This window comes from Rosa rugosa, chromosome 2 (genome assembly GCF_958449725.1).
Source record: "Rosa rugosa chromosome 2, drRosRugo1.1, whole genome shotgun sequence".
Lineage (NCBI taxonomy): Eukaryota > Viridiplantae > Streptophyta > Magnoliopsida > Rosales > Rosaceae > Rosa > Rosa rugosa.
Window position 1 is genome coordinate 10,371,996 of NC_084821.1, and position 20,918 is coordinate 10,392,913.

At 35.4% G+C, this 20,918-nt stretch overlaps 1 protein-coding gene and 2 long non-coding RNA genes across 9 annotated transcripts; 1 reads left to right on the forward strand and 2 right to left on the reverse strand.

Annotated features, from left to right (window-relative positions):
* Nucleotides 1–1,119: 1,119 nt before the first annotated feature.
* On the reverse strand, nucleotides 1,120–3,622 carry LOC133728022 (uncharacterized). 2 transcript variants are annotated; one of them, XR_009855512.1, is made up of 4 exons: nucleotides 3,073–3,622; nucleotides 2,166–2,244; nucleotides 1,639–1,708; nucleotides 1,120–1,189 (listed from the first exon to the last, which is right to left on the reverse strand). It is a non-coding gene; the product is annotated as an uncharacterized LOC133728022 (long non-coding RNA). The 2 variants fall into 2 exon arrangements; XR_009855513.1 differs by lacking the exon at nucleotides 1,639–1,708.
* Nucleotides 3,623–4,113: 491 nt separating this feature from the next.
* LOC133729915 (uncharacterized) lies at nucleotides 4,114–5,064 on the reverse strand. Its single transcript, XR_009856544.1, has 3 exons — nucleotides 4,835–5,064; nucleotides 4,361–4,569; nucleotides 4,114–4,248 (listed from the first exon to the last, which is right to left on the reverse strand). It is a non-coding gene; the product is annotated as an uncharacterized LOC133729915 (long non-coding RNA).
* Nucleotides 5,065–12,377: 7,313 nt separating this feature from the next.
* LOC133728317 (uncharacterized) lies at nucleotides 12,378–16,598 on the forward strand. Of its 6 annotated transcripts, XM_062155730.1 has the most exons (10): nucleotides 12,378–12,629; nucleotides 12,729–13,431; nucleotides 13,562–13,669; nucleotides 13,792–13,905; nucleotides 14,047–14,130; nucleotides 14,257–14,389; nucleotides 14,681–14,756; nucleotides 15,350–15,375; nucleotides 15,469–15,595; nucleotides 15,891–16,598. In XM_062155730.1, the coding sequence occupies exons 4-9, from the start codon at nucleotides 13,807–13,809 to the stop codon at nucleotides 15,501–15,503; spliced, it is 453 nt and encodes a 150-aa protein (XP_062011714.1). In that variant the 5' UTR covers nucleotides 12,378–12,629; nucleotides 12,729–13,431; nucleotides 13,562–13,669; nucleotides 13,792–13,806; the 3' UTR covers nucleotides 15,504–15,595; nucleotides 15,891–16,598. The 6 variants fall into 6 exon arrangements, with proteins under 6 accessions (XP_062011714.1, XP_062011710.1, XP_062011709.1 ...); XM_062155726.1 differs by lacking the exons at nucleotides 15,350–15,375; nucleotides 15,469–15,595 and having other exon boundaries at nucleotides 15,891–15,972; nucleotides 16,065–16,598; XM_062155725.1 differs by lacking the exons at nucleotides 15,350–15,375; nucleotides 15,469–15,595 and having other exon boundaries at nucleotides 15,891–15,972; nucleotides 16,071–16,598.
* Nucleotides 16,599–20,918: the final 4,320 nt, after the last annotated feature.

Sequence of the window (20,918 nt, forward strand, 5' to 3'; positions counted from 1 at the left end):
TTAGTGACCAGTTTACAAAGTTGGTCACTAAATGAAATCAATTTAGTGACCAAATTAATATGGTCACTAATGTGACCTTTTTTAGTGACCAAAGAGTTCATCACTGAAACCCCTAATTTTAGTCACTAGAACATCTAATTTGGTCACTAAAAAAGACTCGCATGCTATATTTAGTGACCATAGTGGATAGTGCCGGTCACTAAATATAAAATTTGTTTTGGTTGTTATCTTTGGCGGGAAAGCAATAGTGACAAAAAGAATTGATCATTTCAAGTTACGATCTGGTCGCTAAATGCCAATGGGTTTTAGTATGAACAATACAAATTTGGTCATAAATACTTAAACCGTTAGTCACTATATCTCAATCTTCTTCATCATTAGGTACAAAAGCTATTGAACAAAATAACATTAGCAATAATCTCCAACAAAATATGTATCTCATCCCCCTCATAAACTATTGAACTTTAAATCCAAAGTCAGTTATATACATAGTACCAACACCCAAAGAACTACCAAAAGAAACTTGGATAATGATGTATTTCCAAAAGTTAACCAAGTCGAGAGATGTACTTCTTAAGTCTTTCTTCCAAAAGCTAAACAGAAGATATATTGCTTAATTAAAACTCAGACCTTGGACCACTCTTCACAAATCTGCAATAATAAATATGCAGCAAGTTAGTAAACTAACATATGATTGCAAAAAAAAAAAAAAAAATCATACAACAGTGATAGTGGAAGATAATTATTCACTTCTTAATAACCTTAACGGACATGGGATTAAGTTGGACCCTGGCTTCATGTGGGCAGTAGCAAAATCAATGAATTCTTTCATACCCTTAATCTATACTATTATTAAGAGAATAGGCTTTGTTAGCCAAAATCTAAAATTTTGACAGAATTGACCCTAGAAAATTAATAAACTTTGAGAATTAATTAAATCACAAGGATAATTAAGACATTTACAAAATGTATTTTTATTAAAAAAATTAAAAAAAAGTACTCACAACCCACTTTTCTCTCTCCCATTTTCTTTTCTCTGCAATAACCAACTCTTTTATTTTTTATTTTCTGAAGAAAAAAAAAATAACTTGCACATGCAGAGCATGTGTGGAGAAATGCTAGTATATTCTGGCTTCCCCCTAGTGGCTAGTTGAATCCAACTCTTATCCATCACCATTATAGCTTAGTTCTAGCAATAGACAAAGTATTGAAAATAAATCAAATAAACAAAACATAAACAGCACAATTGACCATATTAAGTAACAATATGATGTAAATTAAATCTTGATTTTCTATAGTTTTTTCTTTTCTTAAAATTTAACTTATGCATATTAATTCAGACTAAACTTATATATACTAATCTTTCAATTAAATAGTTATCAGCAATCATTAAATATAGCACAACTGATGTGGGAAAGACATAGACATTACACACACATACATACATATATATATATATATATATATATATATATATATATATATATATATAGAGAGAGAGAGAGAGAGTTACCACAAGAGCAGCAAAAGATATGCAGATTCCAATTATTAGAACCCTATTAACCACACCATATATATATATATATATATATATATATATATATATATATATATAGAGAGAGAGAGAGAGAGAGTTACCACAAGAGCAGCAAAAGATATGCAGATTCCAATTATTAGAACCCTATTAACCACACCAATGAATCGCTGACTGCATTTGAAGATGAATTTATAGTCTAAGTCTCAAATAAAGAGACGCAGATTCAAAATTACATCATATTTGAATTTCGTTTTCCAAGTAAAAAGAAAGAATGCAGTTTTGGCAACTAAGCTAAATGTAACAGAACACTTATAAATATACTGAATTAGGCCAAGAGATCTTACAATATCTACTATGATCGAAGATGATAAAAAACTAGCATGGGTTTTATGTAGCTATTTATTAAAAGGTAATCATGCGATGGTTAAAGATTTAAGGAAACTTAGGAGTCAAAAATTTGAACAGTGGCCAATATAGAGATTTAAAGCCAACCATGGCTTTCATTCCGTTCTTTTGGAAAGGAAAAAAATATATATAAAAAAGATATCTGGAATTCTTAGTAAGAAACAATAAACATTCCTAAAAGCCATAATCAAATAAACATAGTATATTTTGATATTAGATTCACCTTGAAGCTCACACCTTCTCAATATTTGCTTCTCACCAAATGACTTATAGACGTCTTTGCACTCAATCTTTATGCTTGGCTGCCAACATATGCAACAATTAAACTTATATAGAGAGCATCCCTAACATCATCCAACCAGTCAAGAAGCCACCAATGAAAACTGGAAATCCTAAGCCTTAACATATTACCTATTAGATTAACTTACAAGTTGCTTGCAATGATCAAAAGAAAAACGAAATGATTGGTTCAGAAAGTATTACTGAGATAACACACTAATGTCTTGTACCAGATCCAAATCTAAAAACAGTAAGAGAAAAACTGAAGGAAAAACTCTCTTTTATTTAGGGGGAGCCGGGGGATTTCTGAAAGCAAGCTAACTTCCTAGTAACTATCACAGCACACTCCTAACTTCCTAAGTGATACAGTGTTAAGAATTGCACAGCTTTCTGTCTAAACTAAAGCTACTCCCAATGCCTATCTTCCCGTACAGTTTTGAACCTCTGCAGCATATTGGGTGCCCCTTTACAATATATCAAACCATAATCTAGAAGAAAGAGCTCCTCTTTGTGGCTTAATCCAATCATATATAGTCATATACATTTAAATTTGATTCGACACCACGAGTACAAACTGAACAGTAACACCAATGAGCCAGACTTCTAAAGACAAAAGCAATAGACTAAAACTAGTAAACTATTGTCTAAAGTAACCGTTGAAAGGTAAGAACACTAGGACTCATGACCATCAGATTCATCTCATTTCAAAAACTACCAACAAGGTACAATGCGCATCACAATCCACAGAATTCTCCATCACACCCAGTAAACCAACACAGTTTGATAATAAGAACACATTCAAAATACCCAATTCTACAAATGCAAGAATGTGATGTTGCAAGGAAAAGTACCTCTAGGAATTAGGAGGGCAGCTGTGAGCTGAGCTCAAGGTCTTGCTGTTTTCTTTAATGGGTTGCTTTCTTCCACAACTGAGAACATAAATATAGAGCTTCTGTTCTAAAATATAGAGCTTCAGTGAAATTATTGGATAAATAAAGTAAAAAAACTAATTTTAATGCTTGCTTCACCTTTATGAATTTAACATAAAGTTCTTCGTCTTTTATTTTGGGGGTGCAGTTAAATCTTCTGATTAGTAGCAAAAGTAGAATGTCATGATTTAAAATTTATATCATTGTATTTGGTTTTCAGAATGTCCCTTCCATCTATGAAATTTGCAGTGTTCAATTCATTCAAATAAACGTAGGCTAACAAGCATAAACAACAAATGCAGCACAAGGAGCCAAGACAGACTCCAAATATTTGAGCATTGTACTAATCCCTCATGGCTTATTGAGGGATTAAATTCACCAAAGAAATTAAACTCTGAGAGAGCATCATCAATAAATACTTGCACTTGGACATCAGAGTATCAAGAGTTTTCTCAAGCTACTGCTCCATGTGCCCTAGCTGAAAAACATAAAGAACTTCTGTTCAGATGCAAACCATTGTAATATAGGAAGTGTCAAAAGCTCATATAATATTGTTGACAATGGAAACAAAAGAATTTGATCAGACTGTGTAGTAATGGGTATAATTGCTACACACACAAGCCCCCTTGAGTAACATCTCACCAAGTACCATAAATTGATCCAACAATACACAACACAAAAGGAAAATTAACAAAGAAGAGATGAAAGGGTTAAGTCAGAGACTTTTCAGAACAATATCTATGTATGAAATTAAAAATTCAACTACATAATCAAATCAATGGCAAGAGATAAATAGATTCAGAAACAGAAGCGCGGAAAGTGAAAACGAAGCTGAGAATTAGAGTAGAGACCATTGGGTTATGATCATTCAAGGCTGCAAACTCCTAAATCCCAAGTCTAAACTCTTTTTTTATTGGTTATCAGTCCGATTTCACAATGCGCAGACTTCTTTAACATCAATAAACAAAAAGTGATGCTCCCAGACCACTTCAATGATTCAAATTACTATACTCTTAATTGATTGAATCAAAACCCCTTACCTAGTAGAATCTTTCCAACTTCAATCAATCCTCAAATCCCTCTCAAAATCAATGTGTTCTGTAAAATAACGACATCAAAGCTAATTCACATATAGCTAATCAGCCTAATGATCCTAATCTTAATTGAACAGTACTTAACAATGAACAAGGTAAAGAAAAATTAACCACACCTGCTTAACGAGAGGGTAGCGGAAGAGCGGAAGACAACAGAGGAAGCTCTACTACTGATGGCGAACCAAACCCCCTGAAATTAATTTGACGACGGTGCCGACTTGAAAGATAGGCGAAGCAAACGTGAAAAGATCGAAGCTATGGAGATGACGCTGAGAGAATTACGGTTATGCTTAAGGGAGTGAGAAGATAGAGGAATGGATCGAGGCTGTAAACACAAGAATTGATCGAAAAGACAAACCAAAAGTTTCAATTCAATCTGAGAACTAGGCTGATCCAAAAGAGAATTGATTTCGTTCAGGACCGGATTCAAGTCGGATCAGATTTTAGAGAACTAGGTAAGAAAAATTAAGCATGCATAGATAAGAGGATGTTGATCCGATCAGGAACCGGAAGTGAAAACTAGTGAAGCAAATTCAAGTATAAACAGTGACAGAGAGCAGAATTGGAAGAGTCTGAGAGATTTTGATTACCTTGGAAATTACTGAAAGTCTGAAGTGTCTTTCCGAACCGGACGACGATCGAAGCTCACCGGAGACTCGACTCTCCGATCAGCGAGAGCGTCACAGAGAGAGAGAGAGAGAGAGAGAGAGAGAGGGGAAAAGAAATGTAAACCTGAGCTTTTGGTGGAGGGAGTCCAGATATAGCTTAACTCTTCAATTTTTTTTTTTCGCTTTTCTCAAGAAACTGCCAGGCGCCAACAATCCCGCCTCTACGAAATTATTTTTAAGTTTTCTTCGGTCACTAATTAGACATGTGGTTTCTAGAGTCCCTGACAGCGATTAAATTTGGTCACTAATAAAAAAAAAATTACTTACCAAGCTGACTAGGTCACTATTTGTCATAGAGTGGTCACTACAAATTATAAAACGGGCGGGCTTTCAATTTTTATTACCGCCGAGTGGTTTAATGACCAGTACTTCTTATTGGTCAGTAAATCAATATTATTTGTGACCATTATAATTAGGTCACTATGGATTTGGTCACTATAGGCCGATATTGTTGTAGTGATCTCTGAGAGTACAAGTGAAAATTTCACTGATGCTCCTGATATTGTGAATCAAATGGTTGAGCATACTGAGATACCTAGTCCTGGTATTGCTGCAGAAGTTCCCCATCATACAATGAACAACATCGAGTCTACAGATATTGTGACAAGTGATATTTCTGCACTTAATAATGATGAAGTGAATGCTTTGCAGTTTGGTGGAAATCTAGATCATAATCTTCCTCAAGAACTTAATTTCATAGTTCACCAAAATTATAATGACCACTCCATGATGACTAGGGCCAAGAATGGCATTGTCAAGCAGAAAGGTTTTGAGGACTTTTACTGTTATTCTGCAGTTGCTCAACAACAACTATACACTGAGCTTCCATTCTTTAGTGGATTTACTGTTGTGTCTGATATAAGTAAAATTGTTGAACCAAAATCATTTAGAGCAGCTTCTGGTAAAAGTGAGTGGGATCAAGCAATGTTGGAAGAGATTGAGGCTCTACAGAGGCAAGGTACATGGACTCTTGTTCCCTGTCCACAAAATAGAAATACTGTAGGAAGCAAATGGATATACAAAATCAAGAAAAATCCTGATGGCAGTATTTCTAGATATAAAGCAAGGTTAGTAGCTCAAGGATTTAGTCAAGCTAAGGGGCTAGATTATGAGGAAACTTTTAGTCCTGTGGCTAGACATAGTACTGTACGGAATAGAGTGCTTGGGGCAATTGGAGGTGCACTGCAAGTGCTATGCAGCAGCGCTAGTGGGGCTGCAACTAAGTTGAGGATGACGGCGGTGACCGGCGGCGCTGCTAGGCTAACTATCAGTGGTCGGCTTTCAAAGGCTTGGGTGCCCATAGTAACTGGGGTTGCCAATGTTATGTCCAAATGGGCTTTTGTTTGGGCCCAGGTTAGTTCTTCCAGATCAAAAGGGGTTGTCAAATTGTTGGGCTACTGTCGGACCCACTTCATATTGGATCGGACCTCTCCTTCGGAGCCTAAACCAAGGAAAGTTGGTGCGGAAGAAGTTCTATGGCTGACCTACATAGCCAAACCTTCTAGCCCTAGCTTGAAGGGCGAGCAAGAAAGCTAGGTTCTTGTGTGGTGTTGGGCCTATATGCTATGTCTCAAAACCCCCATAGTTTATAGGCTCACTTTAATAAGTGAGCGATTAGTTCGAATATAGGTGGTCTATCTCTATGTATAACAGTAGTTTCTCTTACTACAACTTCTTGATCTGTCTATAGTTGAAGGCAACAGAAGGATATGTAATGGCCATCTTGGCATGCATTTTAATGAAATCCACATTTCTTTCAAAAAACAGAGATACAAAAAAACAAAAAAAAATAAAGGAAAGAAAGAAGAAAAAAAAAAACAACAACAAATTGTTGATCAATATATACAGATTTAATTAGTCAAGGGTGTTTTGATAAAATTAAGCTTTTTAAGTATTTAAAAAAGTGAAGTGAAGGTTTAATAAGTAATAGATGTCCAAATATCAAATTTGGAGGCCAACTAGAACCACCCTAAATTGAATTAAGTGATAGAAGAAAATATTTCATGTTAATAGCAGCCATAATTATTTTCTACAATAATCTAAACTAAAGAAAAAAAAAAACTCAAATTTTAGTGAGGGATCCTTTTTTTTTATTATAGATCTCTTAAAATGCCAGATGTTATCGAAAAGTTGAACTAATAAGCGATCTCTTAAAATGGCCAAAAAAAAAAAAGGATCCCTAACTAGAAGGGCTCTGTATATATATCTACATTAATCTTGACCGTTTAGATTTTAAGTCTATATGAGTAGATAATTTCTGCAAAGTTTCAGCCAAATTGATCATCGTTAATGCATTCAAAACTGTGATTTACAATTATAAACACGAACGGTTGAGGTTAGACAGATTCGGTTCGTCTATTGATTTAATCTAATTCGATATCTTAACAATCATCAATTAGGCTGAAAATTTGTAGAAATGATCTATACATTAAGACCTAAAAACTGAACGATCGAAATGCTGAAATACGATCGGAAAGTGGGTCCAACAAGGGATCCCTTAAAGTGGCCAAAAAAAGAGGATCCCTTAGTGGAAGGGATATATACAAAAGCATAGCCTTTTAGACAAGAGTGTTATCAATGTCTTAACGACCATCAATTTGACTGAAATTTTGCAAAGATGATCTATACATTAGTACCTAAAAATTGAACTGTCAAGATGTGGATATGCGACCGAAAAGTGACCCTAAACCCTAACATCGCTCTGAAATTTCAGAGCGACTCATCGCTCTGGATAGGATATATATATATATATATCCACTGAGGGACCCATTTTTCAAATGTATTTCAGTATCTCGACTGTTAATTAAATATTTAGGTCGTGTAGATCACTTTTACAAATTTTCAACAAAATTGATAATTGTTAAGGTACCGAACTAGATATAATCAATGGACAAATCTACTCATATATAGAACGCAAATATATGATGTGTGCTTGACATGACACGACAACTAAAATTGAGTACACAAATCTTATATCTCATTTGATGCCCAACAATCATCTGCCTTATTTTCATCAAGAGAAAAATGATACAAATATGTTAACAATAGTCTAGACATGTAAATAACAACAAAGAAGTCCTCTGAAAGGCTCAAATAACGAAGCCAATATTATTACAAAGAGACAATGGTCTTGTCTGGAAGTCGAATTGCTGTAGATCTTCGCTGGTTTATTTGTAAGAACAAGCAAACATTTCACTACTATGTCGGCTGCATTAATTAAGGTTTCGTAGGTCCCTGCCCACAACAAATTGGCTCCGGGGGAGATGGTACTGTAGCTTTCCGTCCGTACTCCAGCTTCCGTGAAAACGGTTTGCTCGCGTTGTAACTACTAAACTTCATTAGCAGGTCCAGCCAGGTCTTCTCTTCTATAATTAATTGGCTCAGACAAAAATAAATTAGTATATAGATGGACCATAAAGGGGGCCTCATGTGAGACCTAATATTTAGGACCTCAATTTTAGATGTCATGTCATATAAATAAATATAATTTTATTTTTAATTTCACATAATATATTTTACCACATAATAATCTTATAACACTAACTTTACTCTTTTATGTTTCATTTTAGATTTTGAAATTCTACTCTGTTACGTTATAATTTTGCATCCCAAGTTAGTAAATCATCATCCTACTAGGGAGCCTATTAGAGCCATGTTTTCAATTTACAAAATACTTGAAGGCAAAACTAATGATTGTATAAGATTGATTAAATTAGAGAGCACATGAATACATATGATGAAATTAGAAGTGCAGGGGCACAATGGATTTAAGGTGTGGAGGTAAAATGAAATTAGCCCTTAAAATTATGTACGAATAACTTTCTACCCCACAATACTAACTATATATATATATATATATATAATCATATGAATATTTAATTTTCACATTATATTTTCATTAATTACAGGAACCCAACAAACTTCGAATTCATATACATGTGCTTCTGCAAGGGATCAGATATATACACTCAAATGTATGTGCAAATCTCTTGATTGAATTACATGTATATTGCTTTGCTTTTGTACTTTTCTTTTTATTTGCACATTGAGCAATTTTTAAGAACTAGGATTCAACATGATCTGGTGTTTGACAAGAATCAAATGTAGTCTAAGAATGCATGAGTAGAATGAAATTTTTTTTTTTTCCTTTTCTTGATTGAAGTAAAAATATTTGTTGTTTAAATGTAAACATGAGTGTAATGAAAAGAAGAAAAGAAAAATATTCTAAAAAAAAAATTTAGAGCCATCATATTTTGGAAGGACAAGATGGTATTTTTCTCAAGAATCACATGACATAGTGTGACAAATAGGTGATGTATGTGCTTGACATGACATGACACCTAACATTGATGCCACAAATCTCAGGCCTCATTTGAAGCCAACAATCATTTTCCTATATAGATATATACCAATCCTATAATAAGTGATTGCATGTTCGTCAATCAAACAATGTATGATTCATTAAATGATTAAGATACGGACTAATTACGTACCGGATTTTGATTTTGAAGATGCAGAGAGCCTAGCAAATGTTATTTTGGAAGAGAAGAGTAGCAATAAGAATAGTAAGAGACGCGAATAAAGAACAGCACAAGATTTGTTGTGAACCATTTTCTATGTATCATATACAAGTGCAAGAATAAGTTCGTGCTTCCCAGCCACCCTAGATTATATATAGAAAACTAGAGTAGCATATGACGCACAAAACACTCCCATTCTTCAGGTCATGGGGTGTCAAATGTAGGAAACTTCTGCCATCCACCTAGAGTGGTTATCCACATGGGGCTCTTTACCGTTGATCTGTGGCTGACCAGATCTGGAGCAAATCTGGCCGTCTCTTTCCTGTTAGTGTGAGTTCGTCGTAAATGTTAGTGTGAATTTGTGAAAAAAAGGATCCTAAACGAGAAGTCTCACCTGAAGGTATATATGAAGGCATTAGGTCCCAGAGACTCAACCCCCAAAAAGGATCCAAACAAGAAGTCTCACCTGAATAAATTTGCGCAACTCCTTAGAATATTGTTCGCAAGGGTTTCTTCACCTTTGATTGATCCACAGAGTACTCCGTCTGGCTGAAAGACGTTAAATTCAAGAACTTCTTGGGAGACAACCTAAAAGACGCTTTCTTCACTTTCTTTGTTTTATATTTAGTCTTTTGACGTGTTTTCTGTTTGTTTTAACACAAAGAAATAGATAAGGGTTACCTGCAAACAGCTAAGTTTATAGTCAATGTAGTTCAATCCACCTGAACAAACTTTTCAGCAGTAGACATCCCGTCCTCTGGATTTTCATAAACTTGATTTTGACTTGAATTCCAATTCCATGTTGGCTTTCCCATCTTCCTTGCTCGACCCTATCACCTGCTGAAAAGTTCATTGTTAGACACCGCGCAAATTGTCACCATCCTTATCTGGCTTCCCCACTGGTCATTAATTGACAATTAATCCAACCTTGTAAACACTCCGCATGCATCCCCTCAAGAACATTGCACATAATTTCTTCAGACTATATAAGGAACCACAACATTAATTTGCGCATTTTGTTAACATGTTTTGCATTTGCTCAGCAATCAATTTTCAAATGCAACGCAACAAGAAAAACTATATATTACTTTTTAACGAGTGTCCTAGCATGGGGCTTCCCTAATCTTCAAATCCCGGTCGTCAAATAAATGATTATTTTTCTACCTTACTAGTTGCTATCTCAAGTTTCTGTAATTCATGTAGCATTTCTTATACCAGGTTAATTTGTTTTTGTTTTTGAAAATTCAATTGTTTTATTAAGGGGGAAAAAAAAAGGAACAACAGCGGATGGATCCCAAAAAAGGATCAACAGCAAGCTCACAAAGAGTACGAACCCAGCAACATAATGCAAGAAAGAAAGAAGAAACAAAGCCTCGACACAGACAAAGAAACAAGACCAAACTAACAGGCTAATTTCTCTTTTGAAGGCGAGGTCATGAGTAACTATTCGCGCAGGAAATTTAAGAAAACAAATATTAAATGAGCGATGATAAAGAACCCAACTGCTATTGATTTTATAGAATGCTTACACTGTCCTACCGGTAGATCGATCAACGGACTAATATAGTGTTTCAGTTCAACTGTGGCAGGCGGGCTTAGACTAATCTCGAGCCAACCTATCCATTCCTTGGTTGGCAAAAGATCTCCCGATCGAGAAGGATTTTTTCTGCTTAAAGAACTCACCGGGCACTATGCTCTTTGGTCCTGTACTCTTATTCGTTGCAGTATCTTGAGTCACAACAGAGGATGCACAGGATATATCAGATATGCCTGCATCAACATCGTCACCACAAGATTCACCCTCTTCTTGAACAGTTAAAGGTCTACCAGCTTACATCCTCTGATAACATTTTCTCTAGCATTGCCGGCACCAGTCTACAACGACCAATAAAAAAGAATAACTAATAATAAATCCGGCACCCAGCAATGCAAACGAAAATATAGGATATAGACTAGTTTATGGGTTTTAAAGATTAAAAACAATACATATATATTATCTTCCTATCTAGCGAATTGCAAATAACAATTTCTTTTTTTTTTTTTTTTTTTTTTTTAAAGAACCAGCTTTTTATTAACGAAGCAAAAAGCAAACCAACAATTACTATCAGACAAAAAACTAAGAACATCAGAATCCTGTGGTGTCTGTCACTTGTGCTAAATAAAAAAGGCCAGAGAGAATGTTTCCTAAATGCCTAGAAATAAAGGAAGGAAAAACAGACATACAAAGGTTAGAGGAATAATAACAAAATTATCTAAGAGCCATTAAGAACAAAAACTGGATTTTTTTTTTTTCCTTCTCTTTTGATCTTTAAATTACTACTTTCTTCTTTTTCTTCACATGAAGATGTAAAACTATGGCCTCTACCCTCTCCCCACCCCGTCTGTGCCAAATGAGCCAAGAAAATAGTTGCAAGATAGTAGCCCAACTGTAAGTGGCTGCTAGGTGTCTAAAACAACCTTCAAATCATGTCAAAAATATTTAATAATTTAAAGTGACAGAATGATTCACAGAATTGGAACCGAAAGAACCTAACTAGATTCAACCAGATATTACCAATGCAACTACCTGAAACAAGATATTTGCAAAATCTCTATCATTCCCCCGCAACATCACCTTTCATCACAAGTTCCAATTTGGTAGTAATATCACTACAAGAATAAGTTAATCACACGACATTCATCAGACGACTCATGCTTTTTTTCTGTCGTCTGAGTTAGTCAGACGACAGATTTGTTAAACCAGTCGTTTGTTATCTTCTTAGCCAACACATGGTCAGATTCGATCTTTTTAATGAAATTGCCAAATTCCGGACAACAGCAACAACAACGTACATCTGTTGTCTAACAAGGCCCAAAAAAAAAAAAAATTAATTTACATTTATTTTAAATTGTCCGAAACCAAAACACACACTCAAATGCCTTGGCATTTTTTTAGGTCAGTCCCGCACAGAACTCTTTCCAATATTCCCGCCGCACAGAACTCCCTCGCTCTGAGCCCTAATTCCATTCCCGCACAAACCTTCTTCGCTCTCAGCCTCTCCCCTTAATTCCATTCCAGCACAAACCTCTCGCTCTCAGCCCTCATTCGATGAGTTAAGGCTCAGCTCTCACTCACCCTCTGCGAGGGGAAAGAAGATCTGTGTCGAGTCTGTTTGCAAGATTCAGATCGGTGGAGAGAAGAGCGTTTTGTATCGAAGGTATTGTTTCCCTCTTCAGAGTTTCTGCCATTGGTTGTTGATCGAAGCTAGAATCACAGACTGATCGGTGTTTGGTGCTTTCGAATTTGGATTTTCCAGGTCTTCCTTTTCCTCATCATCTTCTCTAATTTCTGGCAGAGGATTGAACATATTTTGTGATTGCATTATGGTGCAGCTTGCGTTGGGTTGCTTGCTTTTGGCCAGGCAAGGTACTGAAGGTAGTGCTTCTTCCTCTTCCTTTGAGCTTTCTCTAATCGGACTATTGCTTGGGTTCTGCCTAATTCTGTGTTTGCTCGATTTCTGGTTCTCCAGTGTTGCTGATTCTCGGCTGAAATAGGTTTTGTTTATGCAATTTGTTGAATTTGAGAGATATGAGGCTTTTCAATTCATTTATGTTGTTGCTTCTATGTGAGATTTGTTTTTGTTTTTTTTTTTTTTTTTTAAATTTTGTTGCATATTTCATTTATTACTGCTGCTTCTCATTCAACTGATTTAGCCCTTCCAGCAGCTATTCGATGAGTTCAGCTATTCGGATTCCAAATTTGATTTAAAGGCTTTATGAATCTGGTTTGGCATGATTCATTTGATTTTCACTTGGCTTGTCTAATTTCAAATATTTTGTCCATCTGCACGTTACTGCTCTTACTGTTTGATCTAGAATATGTTTTTTGCTATCAATTGTATGCTTGACCTGTACTGTCTAGTTTCTCATAAATTTTCAGAAAAATAAGAAACCACAGATAAAGCTCCTCTTGATCCCAGCACTGCTTTAGGTGGTTTCTCTGCGAAAAACTGTTCCGAGGTAATGATTTTATCCTTTCTTTTTTCCTATTTTTTTTTCCCTGAACTTGAGTGTATTTTAAATCATTTTAAGTTGAAAGCAAGATTGAGTCTTGGAGTCTTTGATAAACGTTTTGATATTTCCAAAACAGGCATCAGCATTTATAATAACTTATCCTGTAAACAATGCTATTAATAAAGAGGGGAATGAAATTGAAAGAGCAGTGGCATTGGAGAAGGCCTTTATTGAGCTGGCAAAGGTTTACCTCTCTGTAATTCAGTTATAGTTTAGCTTTGTGTAATTGTTTTTTCCTGGTTGTTCAGTATGAAAATAGATAATTTATTGTTTTGAAGTCTAAGATTTGTATTGCATTTGTGATAGGATGAGCTGTTGCAAATGGTGCAATCTAAAAACTTAACACTATCTTTCTCATCGGAGAGTTCCATTGAAGAAGAACTTAAGAGTGAAAGCACTGCAGATGTTATTACAATATTGGTGAGTGGTTTCTCTGTTTTATGTTTGGTTGCCTTTTCCTTTTAGACCAAAAGATCTGAAATTCTGTAATTCATGAATACTGTTCTTGATGTAATATCGTGGACTGTTTCTGATTTGTTGTGGTTTTCTATATCATTGCAGATAAGCTATCTTGTGATGTTCGCTTATATTTCTCTTACTTTGGGTGACTCTCCTCGTTTGTCTTCCTTTTACATTTCATCGAAGGTATTCCACTTACTTTCAGTGCGTTTCGGTGGACTGGAAAATTGCATTATATTTTTGTGGTAGTTCTCTACGTTGACAATTGGCACGTTACTTATATCATTATATTTTCTTATGGTTGAATTCTAGGTATTGCTAGGTCTCTCTGGAGTTGTTCTTGTCATGCTATCCGTTCTTGGATCAGTGGGATTTTTCAGTGCCATTGGAGTTAAATCTACCCTAATTATTATGGAAGCTAGTCATCCCATTTCTTGTTCTAGCTGTAAGTTCCTCGAACAGTGTATATATATACCTCTGGTGGCATGAATTTATGTATATGATTACTATATATTGAAGCTTGAATACATGCTTTAGTTACATGGTTGTCAAATACATGAATTTGGACTTTGAAATTTTAGTTTTCCAAATTATGTCTTACAAAATATCTCTCATGGATTTAGTTGTAGCTTATAGTATTGTGGACTATATCATTATAATATGTTTGGTATTATGTTCTTACTCTTTACCCTCTGACATCAGAATATCATCTCCTCATTGTCATGCACTCTGTTAGGTGTTGCACATTCAGGAATATCGGATGAGAAAGTGGCTTACAGAGAATTTGGCAATTGGATTTCCATCAGAAGAAGGTATACTTGTTTAAATTGAAGTAATTAGCCTCCTGTTTTTTTCTTTTTTGAATTATTAGTCTGCTAAAGGAGAGAAAACAATTGAAGTTTAAGTCCAGCAGAAGAATGGAACTTGCTTGATGGTCATTTTTATTTTTAGCATGCTAGCTGCTTTACCTTTTGTCTATGCTAGCTCCTTAATAGAACATGTCCCTACGTTTTTTTTTTTTTTTTTTTTTGTGTGTTGGCTGCAATGTTAAGAACACTAGCTCTTAGTTTGTTTCTTTCATTATGTTAAATGGAGTTATTCTAAAGTCATAGTTTGTTTCTTTCATTATGTTAAATGGAGTTATTCTAAAGTCAAGCATAATGTTCCTATGTCCTTAAGTTATGGTAGAGTTTTAGACTTTGTTCCTATGTGGGATTTGGGAATCGCAACCTGGTTGTGAATGCCGGATCCGCGTCGAGCTCTTGGGTTGTGTTTTACAACTTGGGGTTGAGAAATTTTGAGCAAAAGTTCAATGCTTTGCTTTAGGTTTGCTCAGAAAATGTGGGAATAATAGAAAAGGGAGGAAAGTTTTGAATTTCTGAATATGGATTTTCCCATTGTTCAGGACAATAGAAGACAGAATGATACAAGGTAACTGCCATATATTTCGGGTCAAAAAGTGTGTGTTAAGTTTAAATTTCTGAGCTTTGAAGAGTCTTGATGGTTTTGCAATTTTGTAAGTAGAATATAGGGCAAGCAGCAAGATGAGGTTCTGGTAGTTTTGTTTGGAATGAGTTTTGTTGATTCAATGGTATGAGAAAGCCAAATCCGCTTTCATTACGCTATTGGAAAAGAACGTATGCACCCAGTGGTAAGGCATCATCAATTATGCTAACTAGAATGATTTTGAAAATAGTTAGATTTTTTCTTACAATAGTTGATGAGATAAGAGAGAGATAGCTTTGGTTGAGGGAAGACTATATATTAGTTTTGGAGTGTAAGTTTGAGTAACTAGGAATGAGTACCTTTGGCTTGCAACATTCACCATACTGTGTTGGACATGCAAAATTGTGTGCACATTGTTCATAATGAACTACTGTTTCTCAGCCCTGTTTCTGTTCTTTGTATATCTTTAGATTCTCTACTTATTATGCTTGCTCATGCAGGGTATCATTCTCTTTGCATCTGTTGCTGCAACTCTTGGACTACAAATATTGCTTAGAGTCTGCTTGAGAACTGATCTCAAAGGTAAGCGATCCATCTCGGTTAAGTTTGAAAATTTTACTTTTTTTTCTTTTGTGAATTTATTTTGGTGGCATTTTGTTTTGGTTTTGAATAAGGAGTAGTTTAGAGAGAAGTACAGAAACATTCCACAACAAATCAGTCTCTGCTGTAAGTGAATCTCATTTCCCAGATCTGCATGCTCAATTCTTCTTGCTCAGATTTTTTTTGGTTGCTTTGCAGAAATGTTAGTGTTGGTCCATAAATATGTCAAGTTGTTGGAACATCCTATAATCATTGAGCTACTGATCACCTGGAACCATGAATGAATTTATTTCACATTTCAGGGATACATACGAGACAGTGCATTTGATTCATGACGTTGGGCTGCTCCAGGGATATACATATGATACCAGCTTTTAAAATATTTAGAAGTACAACGAATGTATAAAACTTAGCAAGTACAAAAACCCACAGCATCGCGCGGGAGTGACTAACTAGTTACTTGCTAGATTGAGGTTACTTTTGGTTAGAATTGCTGGATTTGATCATATCTGGATATGGATATGTACTTTTAGAAATGTTTTGGATTGGCAATGTAAGAACAGATGGCATTGATATATGACAATGTTTTATTTTGGATTTGTTCGGGATATGAATGTTCATATTTGCAACAATTGTGCAAAGTTAATTCAGACAACATATATAGGTCAGATAACTGTAGTTTCCAAAGGTATCACACAACTGAAGGGTTCACAAAACCATTGTCTGAGATCCACTCATACAACACATCTAAAAACAGCAAATAATACATGTTGTCTGAACTTCATTTCAGACAACAGAAATAACAAATTGATGTTGTGTGATCTCCATTCCGGTAACATGTATAATAAAGTTACTGTCGTCTGATATTGAAATCAGACAACAGATATAACAATAATATGTTGACTAAGATTCATTTCAGACAACAGAAATAACAAATTGATGTTGTGTGATCTCCATTCTGATAACATGTATAATAAAGTTACTGTCGTCTGAAATTAAAATCAGACAACAGATATAACAATAATATGTTGACTAAGATTCATTTCAGACAACAGAAATAACAAATTGATGTTGTGTGATCTCCATAAGACACAACTAAAATAACAATGACGCTTGTTGGAGATTCATTTCAGACGACAGTGTCATTATAACTGTGTGGTGTGAAATTCATTTCAGACATCATGTAGTTGTGTTGCCTGAGATTCATATCACACAACACAGTTTTCCTAAAACTGTTGAGGTAATATAGCTTTTCTCAACAGTTAATAAATGAACTGTCGTGTGAGTTTGTAACAGACAACAGTTAAACCTAATTATTTTAATTTAGAAATATTCAGACGACACATACTTAGCTATATATGTTGTGTGAATCTTGAACAGACAATGGTTTTTAACTGTCGTCTGAATGAAGTCAATCAGACGACAGGCTACTAGACAACAGCAGCTTTTTCATTCAGACGACAGTTAATGAACTGTCGTCTGATTAACTTTGTGGTATAGTGTATCTGGTTGAATTATCTGGTTAGGCAACATCACCAAGAAGATATTACCAATGCAACATCACCTTTCATCACGAGTTCCAAAGGACATTACTACGAGAAGGGTCAAGGCATAAACTTCTTAAAGCAATAAAGCAACATATTAAGCCCTTAAAGCACTAATTTTACTCCACCAAACTTCACTTACCAGCTCTTGGCTTGTTCAAAAATGGTTACAGAAGAAGCAGGTTCTCTGTAGAAGTTTGTAAAGTCCACTGAACAACAAGGGAATATAGACGGGCAAAACGATGTCAACCCGGCAATTAAACGCACTCTGACGACATGTTTTGCAACTGCATAAATAATAAAGAAAGAACTCAGTAAACAATAAGTTTAAACATCAATATTTGAAATATGAGAAATGCACCTACCAAAGATCTGCTACTTCAAAAGTAGAACAAAGAGAACTGGGTAACAATGCATATCTGGTAAACTTGTTTCCATGTCAGATCATTGATTCTCCGACCCCACTTTTGCGACAATTCAAATAGGCAAATGGGGGATCAATTAAGCCAAAAGAATCTTCAAGTATGTACAAATATAATCGAATTAACAAAATATGACAGTCACACCAGTCATTTTCGACTAGCATATTTCTAATATGCCTTTGGCCTTACATTTAAGTAGCAACAAAAATGCCCACTTGAATTATGCATTCGCAAACAAGAAACGAATAAGCTGAACGTAAGTGAAAAAGAAAAAAAAAGGGGGAACCCGGTAGACAACCAAGCGACCACCCCAGGAGGGCTGGTGCCCAACTGAGAACGATCATCTACGGTCTCCTTAGAAGTCAAGGACACAGAGGTACGATCCTATAGAACAGATCCTGTTCAAGTAAGGTCGTGACCCATTTGTACGTGCTTTCTTATTTAGACAACCTCCCCTTTACCCATTTCTCTGATGTGTGATACGCTTTGAGCAAGCGCATAATTTAACCCTGAAAATATCGTTAGTAGTATAAGCAAATAGGGATCGTTCTATTCCGGGGATTGAGGGTACACCTGTCATTGTCAAACAATTAAACAATTAAAATTAAAACAAAGTATAATATTCACAAAGATATTTACAAATATAAACATTTTACACGAAAAAGGGGGGATTTTGTTTTGGTTTTCGAAAAATTAACTAAGTTAAGAAAACAATTAAAATGCAAAAACATAAAAACACGAATGGAATGAGAGAACAAAGATCAAAACCCGAAACTATGATTAAAATCGATTCAAACCCTAATATTGTTCATCTAAGTCATGAGAAAGGAGTTGATCATGTGAAACATTCGAAAGCAAATGATTTCCCATATTTTACTTTTCGATCAATGCTAATTAACCTAAGCGAAAGCACCTAGATTAATCCTATCAAACATGTAATCAAACCCTAGAAAGCTAGTCAATCATGACATGTTTAACGCATTAGACATAGAGAAAGGCTATCAACTCAAGTGTACAACTTAGTTATGGAAAAGTCCACCTAATTGCAATTCTCTTTAATTAAATTCGATCTTTGTACAAAACCTTTACTACTTTGATTCAAGTTTACACAAAACAAAAAGTTGATCCATGTTCTTAAACCTAGCAACATTTATATCAAAACCCTAAGTGTTTCGAACCACATAAGATTAAAATACAAAAGATATCTATAACGCAAATTTAATTAAACAAACTCACATAAGCAACTCTCGAATCACAATATATGAATCTTAAAATTCTCAATTAATCATAAAATTCCAGAAATTAACAATTGTTCAAACATATATGTCAACTAGAACAAAACCAACGAAATCAAACAAGGTTACAAAGAAAGAGGTTGAATTACACCGTGAGATGGAGATGGAGATGAAAGATAAAACGTATGGAGTCTTGAATCTCGAAAGCAAGCTTCAAGGTGGAGAATGGATGATGATGCTCACGGCTTGGTTCTTCTTCTTCCTTGGCCTTGCTTGAACTTCGTGGCTTGCTCTAGAGGATGGAGAAACTCACGGCTATGCTAAGAAACTTTTCTGATTTTTCTAAAGTTAAAACGTAAAAAGAGAGGAACTTTGACGTTGAGAAAGAGGGAGTATATATAGGAGCACGGCCTCCTTGCTCTCCAAGCCGTGTAATTCTCTCAAAGTTCTCACGGCAATGATGTGCTAACTCCACATAATTTCCTCCAATGCATGCTTGCCACATAAGCCCTATGATGTGGTCCAACCAATCACAAAATTCTCTAGAATATCTCCCTAAATAATCTTGCCGAAATTCCTTGAATATTTTCTGATTTTCTCTCTTTTATTTCGGCCAAAATACCTTTAGGGATTTTAGGAATGTATCTAGACACCTTTTGAGCTTTTCTTGGTCTCCACACTTTGTCTTTCCTTAAAACTCTCCCCTAGAAAATCTCTTGGCGTCTCATGCTAGGGTTTCACGTTGCTTCCTTCCTTCTTCTTAGTTTCTCACGGCAAATCCTCTAGATAAGTCTCCAAGTATATCTTCTTTCCATAAAAATTTCCCTAGAAAATCTCAACCGAAATCTTCTTTTAATTTCTGATTTTTCACGCCATCTCCCTTGTTTTATCTCTTGGCTTTGGACGGCAAACATCTCTAGGGTTTCTTCCTTGCGTCACAAACCCTAATTGCATGGGCTTTTGGGCTTTTGATCCATTTTGCCGAAAATCCAATAAGTCTTGAGAGTTCTTGGGCCTTGTTGCTTCAACTTCAAGCCTTTATACCTTCCAACTTCAAGACACTTCATTTTTCTATTTCTTTTTCATGGTAACGTTGGAAACTTCATTGGTAAGCTTTCCTCCTTTTCGCAGGGTTTCCTGGTTGAAGCAGGAAAACTTCTTTTCTTCATTTCTGCTCATTTCTGTGGCTCATTGTGTCTCATTTTTGCTCCCCTTGACGTTTGCAAGCTCCTCTTTCCATTCGTGAGTTCATTTCCACTTTTTAGCTCCGAGGTCCTGAAAATAGAAACTAGTAAGAAAAATAGAAACTTTCACTAGTACAAAAATTGAATCAGACGACGGCTAAAAACTGTCGTCTGATACGGAGCTGACTGTCGTATATCTCGCTGCCGTCTGATGAAACATGATTTAGAGAACCGTCGTCTGAAGAACTCGGCATCCATGTCGACAACATGTCGACAGCATTAACTGTTGTGTGAACGTTACTCAGACAACGGGCAACTTAAGAACCCGTTGTGTGATTGTGATTCAGAAGTTGTTTTTTTTTATATAACCGTTGTGACTATTATTCACAAAACTAAAACATTGATAGCATCCATGATCTGTATTAATCTCAGACGACAGTTTTTATTGTATGACTGTTGTGAACATATGTGTACATATGATAGTTTTTTTTGCGGTTATTGTTGTCCTAATAGATTGATTCAATGCATTATATATGCTGGAAG

Coding starts and splice junctions, on each gene's coding strand:
- LOC133728317 (XM_062155724.1), top strand. CDS start 13,807: ATGGTGCAATCTAAAAACTTAACACTATCTTTCTCATCGGAGAGTTCC. Junction 13,906..14,046: donor CAGATGTTATTACAATATTG/GTGAGTGGTTTC, acceptor ATATCATTGCAG/ATAAGCTATCTTGTGATGTT. Junction 14,131..14,256: donor CCTTTTACATTTCATCGAAG/GTATTCCACTTA, acceptor GTTGAATTCTAG/GTATTGCTAGGTCTCTCTGG.